We start from the raw sequence: 23,875 nt of genomic DNA on the forward strand, positions 1-23,875 counted from the left end.
AAAAATTCACAGCACGTCTGATGGGGAGCTTCAGACCCTGACTCTATATCGCAGAACCAGTCAAATCAAAACTTAACTAAACCGTTAATGTTCCTCAGAATTGCTGTTACTCACAATGGGCTTTGTTCCTTTTGCGGCATTACACATATCCAGTCTCCTACACACTTTTAACGGTTTGGCAAATTGACAAGCAAGATTGACATATGAAATCACTTTAGACAAGTTTATGCAAGCAAATTTTGTAACTGCAGACGTCATAACAAATGCATTCATAAAGAGGAACAAAAATAAAACAATGAACAAAAATGGTAAATTAAAGCTAAAATGTGTCATTTTTTTATGTTAAAATGATTTTTACCATTACAGTTTACTATGCAGAGACTAGTAGTAAGATATCTGAAAGCTGATTTTACTTTTTTCCAAAAAGTGTTATAACTGTGTCTCTGTGGTGCTTTCGAAACCTTCCTGTTTGTTTGAGTGTCTTGACTGCCTGACACATTCATCCAACGGTATGATATGGGGGTGGGGATTTCTGTTTGTCCGACTAATGGCGTGAACAATTGAAAATCTGATTAAAAACATTCATTATTTTGGTAACACTTAAAATAAGGTTGCATTTGTTCAAATGAATTGATGTCTTGGTTAGCATTAGTTAATGCATTAGTTTATATAAACTAACAATGAACAACACTTATTTACAGCATTTACTAATCTTGGTTACTCACCTATGCTCCTGGGTGATATTTTACTTAAAGGAATATGGTTCAATACAAGTTAAACTCAATCGACAGCATTTGTGGCATAATATTGATTACCACTAATTCATTTGGACTCGTCCCTCATTTTCTATAAAAAAAGCAAAAATATGGGTTACTGTGAGGCTCTTACAATGGAAGTGAATGTGGCCAATTTTTTAATGGTAAAATACTCAGTTTCAAAAATATAGCCACAAGACATAAAGGAAACATGATTTTAATGTAACAAAATCACTTTCAAACCTTTTCTGTGTAAAGTTATAGCCTATTTTACACCTTCATTGTCATGATGATGTAATGTCAACAAACCCTAAAATAACTGTTAAAATGTAAATTTAATGAATTAACAGCTCAAATATTACACAAGTTTTAACAGAAGAATGAATGTAAATTTTTTTCAAATTTCTGCCTTTAATTCCTACAAAAATTGGGCCCATTTACTTCCATTGTAATCGTGTCACTGTAATCTCATTTTTGCTTTTTATAAAACCGACTGTGGCAGGGCGGAAGGTGGGGCCGGGTCGTGATTCTACACACCTGTTCCCTTATCAGGCTAATCAAGCCTCTGAGAGTGATAAAGGCCGACTACGGAGGACGGCTGGGAGAGAAAGATCGTTTACAGACATGCCCGTCATGTGTGTGTTTGTCTTATGTTTATGTCCATCATTAAAACTATTATTTATATTGCCAAGCCGGTTCTCGCCTCCTCCTTTGCATTGAACTACATTACACCGACATTAATTTTAGTGGTAATTAACATTATGCCACAAATACTGTCAATTGAGCTACAATATTCCTTTAATTACATATATATTAATTACATACATGTCTGTTATATATATATTATGAGTTTTGTGAACCTTATTTTAAAGTGAAAAACCTTTGAATATCATCAATTAATGTGTTACTGTTTGCCGACTCTTCATTAATGATAAATAATGATAATAAAGTTTTTACTGTGTGTATTTGTGAGCCTCTTTGTAAAGTGAAAGCAATTCACATGTTACAAACATTTTGTAGGACATTTATTAGCATTATATTGCAAAGGTAACCCATTCATTAAACTATCAAAAAACATTGAATCAACATATCAATATCACATCTAAAGTTCAATGTGCAGAAGAAAAGTAATTAGAACATTATAAACTTTAGCAAAATACATAAGAATGGGAAAACGGTCAAATAAGTGTTGCATCGGAGAATACCCATGGTGAGTTTCAATTCCAAATCACTCTAAAGTCTCCCCTAAAAAGATCTTGTGCTTTATGTAATTTGTAGCGTGTTAAATAAAAAGTTTCAAAGTTTTATTGAAAGACATTGAATTTGACATTATTACTGTTTCAATCTGTTTTTAAAGACTTGATTAATTGCAATCATTTTATTCTATTGACTGCAATACAGTGATTTCTCCTCACCACTGTCATCTACAGCATGCTCACAAGGGGTTATAAGACAATATTTCCTGTACACTTCATTGGAACCAAATTTGTGTGAAGAGCCTATAAAGAAATTCATGTGATTTGGATGGAAGGTTGAACATTTCTCTAATAATGGGTAGAAACAAAATACACTGTCGAATGAATACAAAGAAAACATTTTCAAGATAATGTTTTAATCATTTATTTTGACTAATTTGTTGACAAAAAAAGCCAATTATTTAATTTTGCATTATGTAATATTTAATCACACTTACAGTTTTTATAGTTTCCAGTTTTTTTTTTTTTTTTTTTCCCCAGTTTTTTTTTTTTAAACACAGGGCCTTTATACATACAGCTACATAGCTGCCTTTAGGGGTCCTTCGCAAGAGAATTTGAAAACCCGTCTTGGACCACATTCTTACTGCACAAACCTGTCACTGAAACTGTGAGCAAAACTGTCCTTGTTCAGTTTCTGACCATTGGTCTTTTTCAGTGATGGAAAGCTGTGTCCACAGAAATCCGCCCTACACTTGCTGATGCCTCTACGTCCAGACATGTTTTGACCTCATCTGTACTAAGGTCCTGCAGAGTAGCCATATATGTTCTGACACTTGTCACAGATTGCACAACTCCACCCAGTTTCACCTGAAGAAAAGGTTTCAGGCACAATATAGCCTACATATGTGTGCATATACACACACAAAACATATTACAGCTACAAGAAATTAAGGAGGAATTTAGAAAGAAACCATAATCTCTTTACTCTCTGCCATCATCCGCTTCCCAATCGTCCCGCTTTCTGTCTGTCTTCGTCCAACAACAGCCAATCAGGAGAGATTCGACGAGATGCAGCCAATCAATACACGATTTGGTCAGCAGCCAATAGCATTTGTTAACAGAAAGGATTGGCCCCCGCCCGAGTGTCAAAGCCGAATTGTGTGCGTAAAGATTTCAGCTGCGCGTGTGTAAGACCTATCATGACTCGCGGTTTTGTTATTTCTGCTCTCAAGTTGTTAATTTGTGTGCACAATCATATTTTTTGTGCTCGAGTTTGGGATTTGCAAGTTCTGCAGGTTTACATTTTACGTGCGAGCTGTGTCATGGTGCTCACACTGTTGTAATACACTTGCGCGCTGTTTATGCGCTTGCGCTGTTTTGTCCAACATTTAACGCTATAGAGTCTGTCCATAAAACGCTGAAACATAGCCTGGGCCCCAAACAAACCTAACAAATTGGTGTAATCCAAACGGTGCGGAGAAGGCCGTTTTCTCAATGGGACATTGGCATTAAGGGGATCTGCCAATAACCCTTTGTTAAATCCAGTGTCGAGTAAAAGCAATCGACTGAGCAGTTCATCAATAGGCTACGAAGCATTGATGTGCGTCAAAATCTGACACCGCGTTGACTTTTCTATAATACACACAGAATCGGACAGAGCCAACGCTCTTAGGTAACAGAACCAATGGGCTGGCCCAATCACTGTGAGATTCTTCTATTACTATTACTGTGCTACCTGTTTCTTGTGTTCAGGTATGCGGTAGGGCCGACTACGTACCACTACCCCAGGGTTATCTTGATGTGGTGTTCTATGAGGTTAGTTCTGCCGGGGAGATGCGAGAGCATGTCAGAGAAATTCTTTGCAATCTGGCAACCTCCGTGAGACATATCCAGCTGCAGACCCGCAGCACCACCAGTTTCAGAACCCCAGCGCCAGAACTAAAGAAATAAAGTATATTTTATATAAAATGCCCATAAGTTTCAAGCATTTTTTTTTCACCATCATGATCAGGAAATAACTCTCATAATACAATGAAACGGATAACTATATACAATTATATTACACAAGATCAATGTTTTAAAATGCTTATTGTACTGTACCTTAAAGACTCATTATAACATACGTATAAAGTATGATGTTTCGTTTGTAATAAAAGCGAAGTACTCTCCAAAACGTTAGGTGACGCTACTCGGTTTCGAACGTAAGCTCCGCCCCTCACTTCAGGTTCTGGTGCTGGGGTTCTGAAACTGGTGGTGTAGCCTACTCTCCAAAACGTTAGGTGTCGCTACTCGGTTTAGAACGTAAGCTCCGCCCCTCACTTCAGGTTCTGGGGTTCTGAAACTGGGGTTCTGAAACTGGTGGTGCTGTGGGTCTGCAGCTGGATACTATTGACCTCCGTACGTTGTGACAGCGAGAGGTGGTCTCCACAAGGGACAGGAGTGAACTGATTGGCTTTTAGACTCACCTCCGGACCAAGCTCCTCCCTCTCCAGAACTACCGTCGCCAAGGATCCGAGGACCGCCTCTCTCCATGGTTTTAGTATGTTGAGGTGGTAAATCTTACGAGACCTTATCCATACGCACTACCTCATAGTCGACTTCTCTGCAATTAATGCTTCGTCATGATCTAAATAATTTTACAAAAAAAATAGCTATAATATTATTATATACATTAAGATATTCAAGTTTTTAGTTGCTTTTATCAGGCATAAACTATTGATTCTCAAAGTAGTACATTTTTTACTTACATGGAAGTTCTTTTCAGGATGTCTACAATTTAAGTTTCTCATGAATGCAGCATGCAGAATCCAAGCTTTGCTCATATTTATACATACTGGAACCGTATGTCCAACCAGTGCAATGGACAGGTAAAAGAACATTAACACTTGGCTGTCACTGACGAGAAAAAATGTGTACAAGGTTTGAATGTGGGTGAAAAGAGTTCCGTGATGTGATTCACCGTTAAATTAAACAGATTAAATCAAATTTAACAATTACAACATAAAATAATATTTGTAAACTCATGCTAAGTGCATGTGCATGTTAAGTTTTAAGTGCATGTAAAGAAATGAAAATAACACTTGAAAGCAATGAATCTCCATTATATTCTGACATCAATGAAATAATATGCAACATGTTACCACTAAGACAGTTGATGGAGAGAAATAGTGGAGAGACTGCATTTTTCTGCTTTTAAACTTTGGAACATTGTTCCACTAAATAACTAAACACCCTTACTTGTATTAAAACAGTTCTTTGTATTTACCATTCTTTTTCATTTTTGCGTTGTGTTAGGGGTTTAACAGTCATGACCCTGACCAGATATGGAGAAAGAAGACCAGGAGTCGAGAAGTTCAATTAAAGAATCAAAAATTTACTGAAGTATAGTCTGCAGTGAAATTGGTAGAGCCAGCGGCAAAGTCTCACGAGGAGATCGAAAGCCAACTCGTACCTTACACAAAATCTTACATCAATTATACCATTTGCAAGGACGTACATTCCATTATTTTACTCCTGATTGGCTAAAAGACCATAAAGTCACAACATGTAGACAGCTATGCGGCCTATCAACATTAATCAGCGCACTTGTCGTTCCGAGCCCGAGATTTACATCAGAAGTGACCTCGCAGATGGTCGCGGGGCGTCTTCGAGTCGGCCTGGTGTGCACCCCTGGTTCAAAACCTGGGTAGAAAGTCAAATGCACACACAAAACACTGACGAACGACAGTTCTTCTCTGGGCACAAGAGAGCCAGAGCACCACATTATCAGGCCATTTAAACCAAAACAGAGAGATAAAATATTCACTCCTCGGGCAGAGGAGAGGGGTAGAAATAACATACATTTCTTCCCTAAAGAAATAATAAGAGAAAATCACACTTCTACTATTCAGGTATTATTACATAGGACTTTAAACCATATAATTAGTCATGGAAAGGTAACAATCAAACACAGAATACATCTGGAACCTATGTTTAATGCATTCTCCCTGCCCCCGAAGAGACTGGAGCCTTACAGATAAGCTTATCCCCAAAAGACCTTCAGCCTACATGCAGGACAGAGATTAAGACTCTGGAATGTTCCTAAAAGAGACTAGTTACATTCAACACACATATGATTCAAAGTATATTTCAGTTATGCATAAGAAAACAGAATTGATTATGTGATCATGCATATAGTTAATTCATCACTTTATTAAAGAAGTTAAGCAACAGAATACAGATAGATATTGATATAAAAGGATATATATATATATATATATATATATATATATATATATATATATATATATGTATTGATATATCTGAAGAGACAAGGGATTTTGACCCTCACCCTTCAGTTGTAATACAACATCCTTGATTGTATTTTTCTCATATTCAGTTTTCTATAAAAAAAATTATTCTAATAGTGTTATTATCTCAATGCACTGATTCCAGTTCTGTTGAATCGACAGGTCCAGTTTGTTTGCAGATTTCCAACATAAAAGCCCTGAACACAGGCACATGTGAATCAACTGCCCCCTACTCTTATTTCTTTGTTCCATTTTGCCTGATAGCTGCTCATAAAAGGTCTGCATAGGGTTTGGAAGGGTGTAAGAACTCATGTGACTCAGCATCTTTTTACCAATACGTGGTTGGAAAGTTTTGTGGTGTATGTGTTAACCTTACTATTTTTTTTAAAACACTTTTATATGTTTAAATGGGCATTATGAGAGAGTACGGCACTAATCAGTAGCAGTCATATTCGGCTGCATAGGTCACATGTGTGCTAGTGTAAAACTTACACTAAAACTTATGTTGAACTTCATCATATACAGTGCATCTGGAAAGTATTCACAGCACTTCACTTTTTCCACATTTTGTTATGTTACAGCCTTATTCCAAAATGGATTAAATTCATTATTTTCCTCAAAATTCTACAAACAATACCCCATAATGACAATGTGAAAGAAGTTTGCTTGAAATCTTTCAAAAAATAATTTATTAAAAATAAATAACGAAAAAGAAAAAAAAAAATCACATGTACAGAAGTATTCACAGCCTTTGCTCAATACTATGTTGAAGCACCTTTGGCACAATACAGCCTCAAGTCTTTTTGTGTATGATGCTACAAGCTTGGCATGCCTATTTTTGGGCAGTTTCTCCCATTCTTCTTTGCAGGACCACTCAAGCTCCATCAGGTTGGATGGGGAGCGTCAGTGCACAGCCATTTTCAGATCTCTCCGGAGATGTTCAATCGGGTTCAAGTCTGGGCTCTGGCTGGGCCACTCAAGGACATTCATAGAGTTGTCCCATAGCCACTCCTTTCAAATCAAATCACTTTATTGTCACACTACTGTGTACACAAGTGCAACAGGTGAAAGTCTTGTGTGCAGTTCCGAATAACATAGCAGTACCAATTACAATAAACAACATATTTACACAACACAATATACAATGTACAGTAAACAATACACACAATATAGAATACACATACAATAAAAATAAAAAATATGGGTAAGGGTATATAAAAAAATATTTACAGTCAGTCATTGAATTGGGGAGAATATATTTGACAGTCCAGTGTGTGATACAAGATGATGATTAATAAAGTGCAGTGCTGATTGTTGATCGTGAGAGATCAAGTGTTCAGAAGTCTGATTGCTTGGGGGAAGAAACTGTCATGTAGTCGGCTGGTTCGGGTCCTGATGCAGCTTTGGCTGTGTGCTTAGGGTCGTTGTCCTGTTGGTAGATAAACCTTCAACCCAGTCTGTGGTCCAGAGTTCTCTGGAGCAGGTTTTCATCAAGGATGTCTCAGTACATTGCTGCATTCATCTTTCCCTCGATCCGGACTAGTCTCCCAGTTCCTGCCACTGAAAAACATCCCAACAGCATGATGCTGCCACTACCATGCTTCCCTGTAGGGATGGTATTGGGCCAGGTGATGAGCAGCGCCTGGTTTCCTCCAGACATGATGCTTGCCATTCGGCGCAAGCAGTTCAATCTTTGTTTCATCAGACTAGAATTTAGTTTCTCATGGTCTGAGAGTCCTTCAGGTGCCTTTTGGCAAACTCCAGGCAGGCTGTCATGTGCCTTTTACTGAGGAGTGGCTTCTGTCTGGCTACTCTACCATACAGGCCTGATTGGTGGAGTGCACCTCTTGGTAGCCACTTTTTAACATTTTGCATAGACATCTGGGGCCAAGAGACAAATAGGCCTACCATGTTTTGTTTCGATATGCTTTTTTTTTTTTTTTTACCTTTTCAAATTGTTGCTAAAAGCTGATTGGTCGATGGCGGATATGTTTGTCAAGATATGCGACTCTCCACAAAGTTTTTTATGGCACCTTGGACAAAGACACTACATGCAAAATGTCAAGTCGAGAGGACCAACGTTCCATAGTTAGTGCCATTTGTGGTATTTTTAATTATTATAGCGCCACCAAGAGGCAGAGGCGTGCATTTTTGTGTGTGTCATTAGAATGACCCCTACATAAGTGTACCAAGTTTGTTGATACTATCTCAATCCATTCAAAAGTTATAACCATTTTAGTAAAATTCCACTTCACTACTTATTGTATATTTGCACCATTATAAAAAAAATCAGTCATAATAACACTGCAATTAGGTCGATATGCCACCTGTTCACCCCTATTTAGGGTTAGTGTGGCCCAGTTCAGTCATACTCTATTGGTTGAGCCATGGCGTGGCCATCCAAAAAAGATGTGATGCAATATGCATGACAAATACAGATTTGCTGGATTTGCAGTCACTAATTGAAGTGTGTTTTTTCTAACTTTGTTGTGAAATAATCGGTGCAAATAGACAGGTGGCCAACACGAACGTTGTTCGAGTACATTTGACTTTGGTCTCGGCTCAACAATGACTTCTTCCTGATTTATCATTAAATATACCATAAGCGTGAAATAAGCAAAAAATAAAATTGGGGGTATTTTGCCATTTTATATTCCTTTTTTTTTTCCTTCTGTAAAATACAATAGGCGTATTACATAAAAAAAAAAAGAACATTACTATTTTTAATGAAAAATATTATAATATATTGAATTATAATAATAACAATCATAATAATCATAATTACAAAAAATAAATAAACCGAGTGTTTATGGGGCAAAAAAAAAAAAAAAAGAAAAAGAAAAAGATTCTCCCGTCCTCGCACCACCCCCGGCTCGTCCCTCGTTGGTCCAGACTGGATGAGAGCGCTGCAGCATCAGCGGATGACAGGGAGTAAACGCCGGGCCGCTGCGCCCCTCCACCAGCCTCACATTCCAACACACAGGACCGGCATCGCAGAGCAGAGAAGAAATGCGCCGATGCAGGCAATGTAGGGGAATGTTAACCTTTTTTGGCATTGCCGCTCATCAGAAACGGAGTTCCATACCAAAGCTTTCGTTTGAAACGCCACTGGTTGAAATCACTGCAAGCTAGCAGCAACATCACTTGGCAATTGAGGGAGACGTGTTCCTGTGAGCTGACCACCGCGTACATTCCTCTATGTGCTGGATGAAAAATGCCAAGCCTACTGATATAGATATAGTAGCTGAAGTAGCGGAAAATACAGGAATGCAATTTCTGCTGTTTGGGATAACCGGTTGTGTAAGCTGCTCTGATAAAACTGTGACTGTGGAGCTCATGTGTTTTTGCAGTCAGCGCAATCAAGGTGAAGGGAGCTAGCCCGTTAGCTCTTGAGCTATGCGGGCAGTACGAGAATGGGAAATGATATCGCACTGAATGCGTTTGATATTTAAATGTCTACTTTGGAGGAAAAAAAAGGGAAAAGCACGTGAGAAGTGTGCACTTTAGCTTTGCACGGTGCTCTTCTTCCACATTGGATAATAGTGCTCGTCACTGACGATGATGATGATGTGAGTTCAGCGTATGAGGAATGCCAGGAGATGCTTGATATCTAAAAAAAAAAAAAAAAAAAAAAAAAAAACTTGACGTACCAATATATGAAAGTTTGGTAATATTACATATCACATCTGCATGCTTTTCATGCTAGCAGAAAACTCAATGCTATCTCCCTAAAACCCACAGTATAACATGTCGATTCTGGCATTGCACTGTATATTTTGATAAAGACTAGTGTACTTAGGGTCGGTGCCAAACAGTCATATCATCACAATATAAACGCATTATTATATATTCTATATACTGGTATTTGATTACCAATCACCACACATGCTTCGTTCAGGTTTAAATGTTAAATGCAAAAAGTCTTTGTGGCAATTATTTGCATTAGCTGACTTAAGGGGATGCCAAAGCATTTTGACGGGCTGATGATTCACTCAACAGGAAAAAATTAGGAAGTTTTTGAAACCCCTGTTCTTCAAAGGCCTATGGTGAAATTACCCAACGGCTGTTTGATGAGCTGCAAAGGAAAGCCAGCTCTCCTCGGATCGCCTCTGAAGTCGAGCTGACAGAAGCTGGTGGAGTTTGTTTGAAAGAGTTGAGCAGGTTGTGAACGCACTTCCTTATGTTACGTGCAGCACTGTATATATTATCGAGCCTCACAATGAACGGAGCCTGCAACTTCTTTGTCAACCCGTGCGGATGACACCTCCGCCGCCGGCGCCTTTCAAAAGCAAACAGCGGGCGAAAACAAGCAGTCGCTGAGACAAAAGTGTTTTTATATATACATTTGGCTAAAAGCAAGTCGGTTAGCCATGTTGCTGGCTGCATATGACCGGACCGGACTGCTCAGACTAATGTATAGTGTTTCCAAAATCTTTTTTTAGTCTGTGACGTACGTGTACGTGTAGATGTATAGTGGAGTTATTTTGGCGTCGTCGTCGTGACAGTTCCTGGTTGCTATGGCATTTTTAAACGGCCCCCGACTGCTGGACTGGACGAATTCTCCTCCACATTTACAGTTCAACAAATACGTCCTGACCGGCTATAGACCCATCTCCTCCGTCCAGGAGTGCATCAAAAGTCTCTTCTATCTGCACAATGAGCTGGGGAACATCTACACACATGGTGAGTCCGGGACTGACGTGTGACAGTACTTCATTTCAAAAGAGGAAGATGAAACTCCCATCTCTCTTTATGTTGAAATGCATTTTACGGAGTATTGCTTCACTTGGTGTCATTATATTACTCTTTTCTTCCCTTACTTCTATCATGTCAGTACAAGCTTTACTCATCCTTGCTTATTTCCAATATTTGCAGTTGTAGTACTCATTCATAGTTATAGTCTAAACCTTATTTAAATGGCCAGCGTTGCAATATCATCAGTGAGAGGGAGTATATATCTATCAGGAAGACTTGCAGACTTGAGTTAAATTTAAGATGACATTTATTTGATGAATATAAAACAGAAAAGTAATTTTTTTTTTTGGCGTAGGCCCCGTCTGACGGTCCGAAGAAGTTGTACTCGGAACCGTCATATCCTGCCGGAGATAGAAGGCAGGGGCGAGGAGCCTACCCCCATGCAGGATGGGACTCAACTGGTGGTGGTGGGGTGGTGGAGGTTGCCATGTTAGCACACTGAAACAGCAATGTGACAGATTGTGAGCAGACTTATAAAGCAACGGCTTACATGTTATTGTCTGGGAATTACCCAGCTATTGGTGCAATGATGTAAAGCTGCTAGTCTTCCTGCTAGAACAACGCTGCGCTTACATTTCCTGCTCACCCAAAAATGAAAATTACTCCCCCCTCATGCCATCCCAAATGTGTGACTTTATTTCTTCTGTAGAACACAAACAAAGATATTTAGAATAATGTCTCAACTCTGTTGGTCCATACAATGCAAGTGAATAGTGACCAAAATTTGAAGCTCCAGAAAAGCACATAAAGGCAGCATAAAAGTAATCCATAAAATGGCAGAAGTTTATCCAAGTATTCTGAAGCGATCCAATCGATTTTGGGTGAGAAACAGACCAAAATATAACTCATTTTTACTATAAATCTTGACATTCTTGGTGATCATGATTTCAAGGTTGATTACACTCCTAGCGGCATCTAGCGCTCTGCACATGCTTCAAGTATTAGGAAGTGTAATCAAGCTTGCAATTATGATCAGGCCTAGAGACTGCAATGGCAATATGTACAGTGAAACATTTGTTACAGTTTGGTCTGTTCTCACCCAAAACCAATTAGATAATTTAAGAAGACATTGATTATACCACTGAAGTCATATGGATTCCTTTTATGGTGCCTTTATGTGCTTTTTGTAGCTTCAAAGATTGGTCACCATTCACTTGCATTGTATGGACCAACAGAGCTGAAACATTCTTTTCAAAATCTGTTTGTGTTCAGCAGAAGATAGAAAGTCATACACATGATGAGAAAATGTTAATTTTTGGGTGAACTATCCCTTTAAGTAATGTGCATTATCAACAACTCTTTCTTAATAATGAATGATTATTTTGACACCTTGACATACAAAGATCTCCATCAATTCACACTCTCTATCCCACCATGTTGCTTTACATCACTAGGCTAAATGCTGCTGTTTGCTCTATGTAATTAATATAGTGTTATTTACATTAAATACTATGTATTATAATGAATTGGTGTGTGATGTAATTTTGTATTGCAGCTACCGAAAGTGGCATAGATGAAACATTTCGGTGCACTGGTTACAGAGTGGAAATGTCAGAAATGTATAATCGGGCATAAAGTTGGGAAAGGTTTGCTCCAAAGGAATTTACGCTCATAAACATGTAGGCTCAAGTGTAGTCCTATGTGGAATCATCATGCTGGGTCTTGTGGTTGCCTGCAGATGTCCTGCCATACATTCCTTTCACTTTCAAAAAATGTTTGTGTGGACTGTTAAACTTTATCACTAGTTTGTTTTATTGTTTGATGATGATTGATGATGAATGACACATTCACAACTGTAAAGTGTTAAAAGTACACTCAGTAATTTTTTTGTTTATGTCGTCTTGGAATCACACTGACATCTAGGGGCATGGATGCAGCATCATTCAAATGCAGACATTGTTCCCAAAGCAAGTAATTGTAGAAATTCACTATTCACAGTAATCCATGATTATTTAATCCATGAGTAAAAGTGTCCAATAACAGGGTTACAAAGATTAATGCTGCATTCCATTCAAAGTGTGATGCAAAGTCTAAACAGTTTTTTATTTTCATGTAATGTACATTAGGAACTATTACTCATGATGGACATTACAAACATTATGACTCTGTAAATCGCCCTGGGTGCTGACATGTTTGTGTGATGTCACGCACCATCTCAGCAAAATCAGAGTTGAAGATTTCCACATGAGTTTCCAAGTTGGAAGTCCAACTTCAGAAGGTGTTCCATTGCACTTTTCATAGTAGTTTGGGACTTTAAATGGAATGCAGCATAATCGAGTGGTATTCGACTGGTCCCCCATGAGGGGACCCTCTCCATGTAGAATAAAGCATATTATATTAGGCTTCTGATCATTAAATAAATGACTGATCTCGGTTATTTGATCTAAGCACAGTTTGAGATAACCGTGATTATTGTGCACTTCCAATTCCAATCACATTTTACTGTCCAAATAAGAGAATAAAGTTCATAAAGTCCATGAATGGAGTTTGCATTATGTGAGCATTCAGATTAAACTCCGACCATTTTACTGAGTGGTAACAAAACATGAAAAAAAAAAACCTGTACCTGTGGTCTCTCTCAAAGCAGCGGAACAGTGCAGAGTACATTTGAGAATGTTATGATGTTGTCAAGTAAGCAGAAACCAGGGGTTTGAAGTGAGTGACACAGCTAAACTTGACCCAAATGATGACTTTGCTGTAGGAAGTTAGAAATATATGTTTCACCAGGTTGTCCTTATGTATGCTGAAACCCAATGGCCTATTTTCTGTCACTATTGTTTGGATTGAAAAAATGAAGATTCCAAGTAGACATTGTCACTTGTAGCTGGTTCATTGCACTCACAAGACCTTAATAGGAGGATTTCCATTCTTGCATTTGAACACAAGAATTGAACATGCTTTACTTTGCATGATATTTTTGCACAATTTTGTCCCATGTTTGCATTCCATCTTCACAGTCACATTTATTTCCTTTATAGGTAATACATATATTAGCTGCCTGAGTGTAAAGTCAGTTTGTACAGTAAAATACACTACTGTGTAGAGAAAGATTTTATAGTCCACATTCCTAACTTTTGACACTTGAGTTGACTAATAATGACTGACATGCTCTTGTTCTAACCACTGCGTTACATTATTTCTTTTTTTTGTCTGTGGGCCTCTCTTAAAACCCACAAGCCATGTGTAGTAAACTGGTCCATAAAACTATTTGTACTTGCACAGACACCACAAATTAAACAATTTATTTCAGCCACAAACACTTTTGATTAGAATGTATTAAATGGTCAGATCACCACTTCTTAATCTTGATTTGAAAAATTATCTATAGTTGTTGTCTGTGATTTGAAAAATTATGTGAAAAGTTATTTGCACATCTACTTACAGTTGAAGTCAGAAGTTTACATACACCTTAGCCAAAAACATTTAAACTTAGTGTTTCACAAGTCCTGATATTTAATTGTAGAAAACATTGCCTGTCTTAGGTCAGTTAGGATCACTACTTTATTTCAAGAATGTGAAATGTTAGAATAATATTAGAGAATTATTTATTTTAGCTTTTATTCCTTTCATCACATTCCCAGTGGGTCAGAAGTTTACATACATATTGTTAGTATTTGGTAGTATTGCCTTTAAATTGTTAAACTTGGGTCAAATGTTTTTGGTTAGCCTTTTACAAGCTTCTCACTATAAGCTGCTCGAATTTGGCCCATTCCTCCAGACAGAACTGGTGTAACTGGGTCAGGTTTGTAGGCCTCCTTGCTCGCACATGCTTTTTCAGTTCTGCCTACAAATTTTCTATTAGATTGAGGTCAGGGCTTTGTGATGGCCACTCCAACACCGTGACTTTTTGTCCTTAAGCCATTTTGCCACAACTTTGGAGGTCTGCTTGGGGTCATTGTCCATTTGGAAGACCTGATGTCTTGAGACAGTCAGGCTTTTTTTTTGTAGCGTTTTGGAGCATTGACATCTTCCTTGCTGAGCAGCCTTTCAGGTTATGTCCATATAAGACTCGTTTTATTGTGGATATAGATACTTGTTTGATTTCCCCATGATGTCAAGCAAAGAGGCACTGAGTTTGAAGGTAGGCCTCAAAATACATCCGCAGGTATACCTCCAATAGACTCCAATTAACCTATCGAAGCTAACTGGCTAATTGTCAAAAGGCTTGACATAATTTGTTGTCATTTTCCAAGCTGCTTAAAGCCACAGTTAACTTAGTGTATGTAAACCTCTGACCCACTGAAATTGTGATAAAGTCAGTTAAAAGTGAAACAATCTGTCTGTAAACAATTGTTGGAAAAATTACTTGTGTCATGCACAAAGTAGATGTCCTAAAAACTTGCCAAAACTATAGTTTGCTCATATGAAATCTGCGGAGTGGTTAATAATGAGTTTTAATATCTTCAACCTAAGTGTATATAAACTTCTGACTTGAACTGTACATACTGGAAGTGCCAAACTAATGCACACACATTTCTGTGCTAGAGTGCATGTTGTTTATCTATAGTGTCTCTGTCAGATAATACTAGAGTTGAATCCACAGAGATAACTCATAACTCACTCAAAATAGATGTGCATATCACTTTTACCTGACCAGGGCAAATCATTTGACACTGAGTGACATTAAGGTGCCAAGAGAGAAAGAAAAAATAGCCAAACAAGAAAACAAATGTGAGTTTGTGTAAATCTGAAATAATCCTGTTGTGTTCTTTGAGCCACTAGTGAAATGCCTGTGGTTCCAGTCATTTAATCCTAAAGATATGTAGAGATCTTTGTGTGTAGTTTGCATTGTGGCAGCTGTTTCTAAAATTAGCAACAGCAAAGCCAACTGAGACCCTCATTGTACTGGGCCGTACCCAGGGCCTCCATAAATCCATGTGTTCTTTGGGCTGTAGTGATAAAAAAACACTGCAGGGCTTGTGTAAGTGTAATGGCAAATAATGACGCTCTCATTCTCTTCTCAGGCAATGTGTGTATCAACAGCACTTCACGTGTTTTATGTACACAATGCCTCTCTTGAACCTCTTTGTTTCATCCTTGATTCCTCTCCATGCAGGAATCCCTCTACTCTGCTTCCTGGTGCTGCTCCCACTCAACATTCCCTGGTCGCAGATCAGTGTGACGTGGCTCGGCGTGGTGCACTTCTTGGCCTGTTTATCTCCACAGCTGGGCTCAGTGGTCTACCATCTCTTCATGAACCATGAGGGTGGTGAGCCCATCTACAAAACCCTGCTCACGCTTGATATGTGTGGAATCTGCATGATCAACACGCTAGGTCAGCATCTCGGACTTATGTCAGATCAATTCGATTGCTCCATCACCTCATTTTCAGTACATCTTGTTTTTATTTATTTTCTGTTCTCTCTCTTCCTCTGCTGATTCAAGGCTTTTTTTTACACTCAATAATCTGATATGTTTGTACAGGTTGTTCATGTTTTGAATCACCTGATGAAGTGATGTGTCATCAAGACTTATTTAGCTATTTTCACCAAAAATCACATTTAGCCTCCCTTGCAGTGCATTAGAAACCTGAGTCAAAATAGCCCAATAATTTGGGAAATTTGTGTTTCGCCTCTATCTTTATACAGTATACTGTCATATTCCAGACTATAGCAACAATTAACCACATGAGAAGTGGTCATATTGCTCTAAACAAGCAATACTGCAACAGAGGAAAGACAGAGAGAACTAAATAAAATAGGTTAATTCAAAATTGCCCATTTAGATTTGCCTGTTTTTGGTACTCTTGAAAAGAACCAGTTTGACCAGCTAACATAAGCTTGCCCTGTGTGAATTAGTTTACTGTTTAGTAAAAGGGAATTAAAAAGAGGTACCATAACTGATATCAAAAATACCAAAATGTAACCAGGACACACACACACAAGACGAGACAGTCACAATGGAAGTCAAAATACTGCTTTTTATTAGTTAAAAAGCAGGCGAAGGTACAGTAGGGAAAATCCAGAGGGAGAATGGTCGAGGAAAGCGTAGGGTCAAAGCCGGGGTAAACAGGATGTATACAAGAGGGGACTAGAGGGAGCAAAAGACAGGGGAACAAGAGGAATAGGGGGCTGGCAAGCTAAGAGGGAATCAAAGAGGAATACAAAACTAGGCGAGACTAGTGAGGGGCAAAACACGGGAATCTAAATACAATAACCAACCCCAAACAAACGAAAGGATAGTGAGTTATATAGGGGCGAGTGCAGGTGTGAACAATGAAGGTGACGAGACGAGTGCAGGTGAAACTAATGTGTGGGGATTGGAAGTGCGTGAGTGCAGGTGGTCATAATGTTCAGGCTGATTGAGGCGAGTGCGCCAGAGGGAGGAGATAGTTTACGAGCAAGAGAGCTAGGGGAAGCATAGTGGGCGTGAGGGCTCGAGCGAGCAATGCGAGCGTCAGAACTCGAAGGGGGCGGAACGAGCGAGTAAGCACGAGGGAGTGCGCGTGTGTGAGAAGGGAGATAGTGTGCGTGTGTGAGGAAGCTTGAAGGGGCGGAGCGAGGGAGCGGGGTTCGTGACACAAAATAACCAATTTTTGTTTTTTACTGTGATCTTAACAAAAGTTTACAGTAAAAAACATGTATTGTCCTGTTAAACCTAATACAAATTTTCACCATCAACTATAAGGTAAATCTGACTTTTTACTTCTAAAATAACATTTCCTATAAAATATTTTACCATAAAATTACATTAATTGTCTTTTTAAAAGTATAATTTGTCACCAGGCAAGATAAGGTGACTAATAGTTAACCAGCATTTTACATTTCTTTTTTGCTGAAAGTATGACATTTTAGACATCAGTCTTGGTATTACTTGCTAGATTGTTTTGATTTTCCACAATTTCCCACAGTCTGTCTGTCTGCCTGTGTCTGTCTGTCTGTCTGTCTCTCTCTCTCTCTCTCTATCTATCTATCTATCAGTCTGTCTGTCTATCAGTCTGTCTGTATGATAGTTTATTTGACTATGTAAGTAACTGCTTGAATGGCTATATATTTAACAGTCTATCTGACTATCTAGCTAGTTGGCTGTTTGTCTTAATGCAATTTCTGTATAACCATGATACTTGAAACTTTTAAAGCTATTTTTGACTTTCTGACAGGCATTGTCAAGCCAACATCAAAGTTTGTCTTGACAAACTATACCCATCTAGTTGTTACTGTAAACAGCACATTTATCTAGAAGCCATTTTTCAAGCTTGCAATGTGAGGCATGTGCAAATATACTTGAAATTCACTCTTATTTGAATGATGTGCAACAGCCTGTATGTGGGGTAATAATAGAGTTTGTCATCCTAGTAATGTCATGTTTTGGTTCACAGGAGCTCTGCCAATTGTGTACATCACTTTACTCTGCTACCCCTTCACCCGCACAGTGGCTCTGCTGGTGTACATTCTGCTGTCCAGTTACGCAATCTATTGTGCTGTCACAGCATGCAGCAGAGTACGACGCTTTCGTTCCTTTGCCTGGCAGGCACTTTTCCGCTTCTCATTTTTCCTACTGCGCTGGGTGGGTGTGGGTGGCGGGAGTCCCACCTCACTGCGTCACTTCGTCACTATGGATGCACTAGCAGTGTTAGGCGGGATCATCAATATCACCCGGATTCCCGAGCGTTTTCGTCCTGGCCTCTTTGACTACTGGTGCAACAGCCATCAGATCATGCATGTGCTGGTGGTGGTTTCTATACTGTACTTGCACTGGGGGGTGTTGGACGACCTACTGTGGATCAACAGCCATGATTGTCCCTCAGACTGACAGTGGCTCTGCTGGTCTGGATTACAGGGCATGAGGACCTCTTTTAGTAGATTAATGGTTGGAGGGAGGGGGCAGTTGTGCTTTGTATATAAATGTGCACGAAAGTCCATAATAAGTGTTTTACATGTTTTTTTAGGAGACACCAGTGCCAGCTTCGACACACATGCTTGTTTGTGCCATCATTTGCCAGAATGTACATATCTGTGTTTAAAAAACAACATTGTCTGTGCATGGCACTGTTTAGATCTAGTCAGAATATATTTTGTTTTGAGATGTACACATTCTACAGGCTTACACTCACATTTATATGCATACACACAAACGGGGTCTGACATTATTTGATGTCATATATATACACCAGCACTGAAAACATTTATTATACAGCCTCTAACCTTTTGTTAAGCTGAAAAACAAACAAACAAACAAAAACAAAAAAACATGAAAGGCAAGATTGAGCCCTCAAATGATTGGCTGTAAAAAGCAAGACTTACCATATCACATAATCTAAAACCAATTGCTCAAAATAGTAGTTTGAAAGCATGTCTTTTGTGAAAATGAATTAAAGTTTATCTGTATTCTCAATTTTGCTGGTGAAGTGGAAACCAGTGCAGAAATGATGAGTGCACTGAATTAGACCTCCAACTTTCAGAAGCTACTCTATTGCAGACTATGCAGCATATCAGTTGTTACGTCAATGCCTACTAATGACACACACACACACACACGCACACACATACACTATGTACTGTAGGGCCAGTAACACAGCAAGATTTACTGGAAATACTTGAGTATGAGTTATCACACTGTGTCTCTATTTGTGTTTTTATTTATTCATGTCCGTTAACTGTTATTAATGGGCAAAAGTGGTCATTCCTTGGTTTGTAGACTTGCCATTGATATGTTTACTGGCTGATTACATTTGCGGAGTGCCCTTTAGTGACTTTAGTCAGGAAAGTTTGTTAGCACCTGTAAAGGGGCATTTATTTAATGCAATTTTTTGCAGTAGCATGACTTTAACATGGAAAGGTTTTATGTTACCTGCAGAAGAAGTTCTTTGCTATGCTACTGAACAGTCCTTTCAAATCTTGTACACTCATGGTTGAATATCCTAATCTGCCATTTGGAAGATTGGATTTTGTACTGCTCTAAAATAGATTTAATTTATTTTTTACCTTTAACCTCAATTATCTGTGTAAACTCGGATTCTAGACTAGGCAAATTATTTTCTTAATGGTGGGCTGTTTGCTCAAAGGCGTTAATTCTGTGCTAGTTATCTTCGAACTCTGCACACCTGATGTTCCTCATCATCAAATGTGGCAGAGGAATAATAAACTCTGCAATGGGGCAGTATTGCCCATACTATTAGACTATGAAGTGGGGACACTTAAGACTAGCATAACATTGTCATAACATTGGTACTACTCACCTGTGCTAAATGTATGCCATATACATCACTGAAGCAACTTCTCAGTGTTATTTATCTCTGCCCCTGGTTATGGGATGAATATGATTGAATACATTTCAGAATGGTCTCTCTGATTTAAGTTTAGCTGACTAAAGACTCCTGGTTTAACAGAGCTGTTTACAGTACTAATGCTGAACAATTATGGAGATGTTTTTGGGCTGTATTATAAGGCAACAGCATTTTTTACACAATTTGGATGTGTTACTTTAGAACACATATGCACAACTGTGTAGAACAAACCAAGGATGGCTCCTTCAACCCTTCCAACCTTTTTAACAAGTGGAAAAACAAACAACAGAATGTGATAGGTTCAGTCACCATATCACAATGTAACTTGAAAATCAAGATAATTGAGGTCTATGTAATGAGGTAATGTTTATAATGTTGTTTTGCTATTTGAAATGTAATGTTTTATTTGAATGAATGCCAAAAGAGACCAACTACTACTATTTTTAATTTTGACCAGTTGAATCAAACATATCTTCACATTGCACAACCACAGCACTCTCCAACCTTTAGTAGAGGTCAGTTTTATTAGTGTAGAATCAGTGCATGTTAGATAGCATGTTGCTCAGTTGTATCTGAGAAACAAATGCAAACTTAAACACACTATGCCAAATTAACTGTGTTAGGACCTCAGGTGTTGCACATGATGGTCTTGTTCTTTACCAGATGAGGGTCACACACGGCATATTTTGGTATTTACTTTTAACACAGTCCCTCAGAACAGGGCACAGTTACCCCAACCCCTTAAATGTTATAAAAATATTTATCACAAACATTGGACTTCAAGTAGTGCATGTAAGTAGATGGAACAATGGTAAAACCCCTTAAACACAACATAGGAGTTTCTAATGCTTGTGCATTGCAACCACTAACATGTGTGCTTAACGTGCAGTAACAGAGCTAATGCATCAAATGTATGTCTAATGAAAGGGAATGAAACAGAAAGCATTCCAGAGGCAATACAACCATATCAGATAATTAACTGCACGGTTTATTTTTAAGCAAAAGGGCTTTGAATAGAAGTAAAACCATTTAAGAATTTAAAGTCCATATAGGTAATGTAAATACCTGTATGTAGACTGTATATGCATTAAAATGCAAGCAGCATACATACTGACATTTTTGTATATTATATAAAGCAACAATATTCTAGAAAATATATGTATGTTTTTGTATTTCATCTCAGAGGGTAACATTCAATATGAATTGTCCAATTTCTTCTCAAAGACAGTACAGATTCATGATTTGACTATTCAGTGAGCAGTTTAAAAGTCTTCTTCAAAAAGCGAAAATTGTGATATCACAATGCCAGTGACAATTGTTGAGGTCTGACAGGGGAGCTAGCTAACAATGCTGTTACAATCTCTAGGAGGGTCAGCAGCAACATTATAACAGTCTTTAAAACTATGATGTGGTCTTGGTTTTGACAGTTTAGAAAACATTGGCAAAATCTCTTTTTTTACATAATGAAAGACTTGGAGAGCTGGCAATATTTATGTTTTGGTTTGAGAATGGGGGTCTTGATATGTAATTACCTCTGAAACCCACTGGATAACTATGCATATCAAAATATGAACATATATATCTATACACAGACATGTTTGTACATGTGAATAATAATTAATAATGTACCAATCCTGAAAGTAAACAAATCTGTGTATTTACACCAACATATTTTGCTCAGAGTTGTATCTTTACCATGCCAACCTGGGGTTTCCTCTTCTCAGGGTTCCCTGTCAGTACACACTTGTACTGAGTGACCTCAACAACTGATTTTGGGCCAGTTTTCTTTTCATCCTGTCATGTCTTCTTCAATAGATTGTGGTTAAAATAAAGGACTGCCAGAATAGTGGCCGGACAGTAATATGTTTGTAAGGTATCAGGCATTTTGGTCATGCATCTTCTTTGATGCATATTCCCTTTGTGGGACTGAATGTGTGTCCATATACTAATCAAGAATGTGTTTATTCATGTAGTTTGTTAAGAGTTGTGAGAATGTGCTGAGCATGTTACACTGGAGCCCAAAAAGAAATGGATTGCATCACATGTTTCTTAGGAGGAGCATGGATGATGTTCTCATGAATGACGTTCTCCTGTCTGTATATTCTATTGTCCTGTGGTAAAAAAAAAAAAAAAAATTGAGAAAAAAAAAAAATGACATGATGTACGAAACTATAATAACATTTTTTTTTTCATTGTATGCAGGTGCTGGATAGCCTGTTAAATATAATTTACAAACTATTCATCATTAGTTACATTTCACATTATTATGACAATAGAAATATTGTCGTAATTATTACTATTATTCTGAGATGGATTACCACTATCAATGAAAATCTTAATTTACGTACAAAGGCTGAGAATACTAATGCACATAGGGTGATAGGAGGTCTCTGAAAGATCTGTCTTTTTTTTTGTTCTCACGCTTGCAAATGTCTGTGGAATTTAGTTGTTTTGTGCCATCTGGTGGCCAAAGTTCTTTAGTGGTTCTTGTATGTCGATAACGGCACACATGATGTTTGGCTTAATCATGCTGACCTTCTAGAAGTCAAGCGAAGTCACTCGTTGAGCTCCATTGATTGTTTATATTTCTTGTTGTTTTATTGGGTCGTCTAAACTCATTCATTGGAAACGTTGCCATAACTTTGGTATTACATAAACATTTCGTGTTGTAATTGGTTTTATCTATAAGTGTATATTTCTGTTGGTTTATTTTATGGACCTATATTTCTCTCTCTGTCTATTTGTTTGTCCACGGTAACATTTGTTCACAGACAGATCTTCCAAACCCCACAGTCTCCTGCAGCGATTGTGCAATAAATTGAGGTTTATATTTTTAAATGTGTCTCTTGGATGTCTTTATATTCCTAGTCTATGTGCCTACTTGTATTCTGACCTCCAACTTATTCCTGTTACCTGTGTTGATTTTCAGGGAACACATGGCTAATACACGGTCTTGCTAATAATATGGAGTATGTGTTGAAATTAAGCTGTATATTATTATCTTCATCAACAGGCTATATTAAATCTGCCAACTAATACGGGGGAGATTTAAAGAAACCTGTCAAGAAAATGTCTTTGTCCTAATTTACTCCAAAATCAAAAGAAACCAAAAAATAAACAAGTAATATTTTGCATATAGAAAATACAGCTATTTTTTAGGGCCATTAACGTTTTTTACATTTTGACTTTATTTTCATGGCAGTTACGCACATTTTACACCCAATTCTCATTAACGTTATGCCATTTAAATTGTATTTATAGTCTACATTTGACATAATTGTATCTGATTTTATTTAAAAAAATTAAAAGCTCAGTGTACAGCAGTTCTACAGGCGAAATCCATCATTGAAAACAATGTGAATAATAAAAGTAAAACGTTCTAAGTGCTTAAAGGAACATTCTGAGTTCAATACAAGTTTAAAAGCTCAATCGACAGCATTTGTGGCATAATGTTTATTATTATAAACATTAATTTCGACTTTTTCTACTTTAAAAATAAAAAAAATCTGGGTTACAGTGAGGCATTTATCTTGAAGTGAATGGGCAATCCGAAAACTTTAAAACAATTAAACGTATAGCCACAAGATATAAACAATATTCATGTTAACGTGATTTGAATATGATACAATGCTTACTAATCTTTTCTATGTAACG

At 37.9% G+C, this 23,875-nt stretch overlaps 1 protein-coding gene across 1 annotated transcript; it reads left to right on the forward strand.

Annotated features, from left to right (window-relative positions):
- The first annotated feature begins 9,063 nt into the window (after positions 1-9,063).
- Positions 9,064-23,039, forward strand: LOC127647929 (progestin and adipoQ receptor family member 4-like). The gene is made up of 3 exons (XM_052132460.1): positions 9,064-10,923; positions 16,052-16,270; positions 18,314-23,039. The coding sequence occupies exons 1-3, from the start codon at positions 10,758-10,760 to the stop codon at positions 18,745-18,747; spliced, it is 819 nt and encodes a 272-aa protein (XP_051988420.1). The 5' UTR covers positions 9,064-10,757; the 3' UTR covers positions 18,748-23,039.
- Positions 23,040-23,875: the final 836 nt, after the last annotated feature.

Source organism: Xyrauchen texanus, chromosome 8 (assembly GCF_025860055.1).
Source record: "Xyrauchen texanus isolate HMW12.3.18 chromosome 8, RBS_HiC_50CHRs, whole genome shotgun sequence".
NCBI lineage: Eukaryota > Metazoa > Chordata > Actinopteri > Cypriniformes > Catostomidae > Xyrauchen > Xyrauchen texanus.

What these genes read in the sequence shown, in the direction of transcription:
- LOC127647929 (XM_052132460.1), top strand. Translation starts at nt 10,758, where the DNA reads ATGGCATTTTTAAACGGCCCCCGACTGCTGGACTGGACGAATTCTCCT. An exon ending in GGGGAACATCTACACACATG is followed by an intron (nt 10,924 to 16,051) that starts GTGAGTCCGGGA and finishes CTCTCCATGCAG; the next exon opens with GAATCCCTCTACTCTGCTTC. An exon ending in CTGCATGATCAACACGCTAG is followed by an intron (nt 16,271 to 18,313) that starts GTCAGCATCTCG and finishes TTTGGTTCACAG; the next exon opens with GAGCTCTGCCAATTGTGTAC.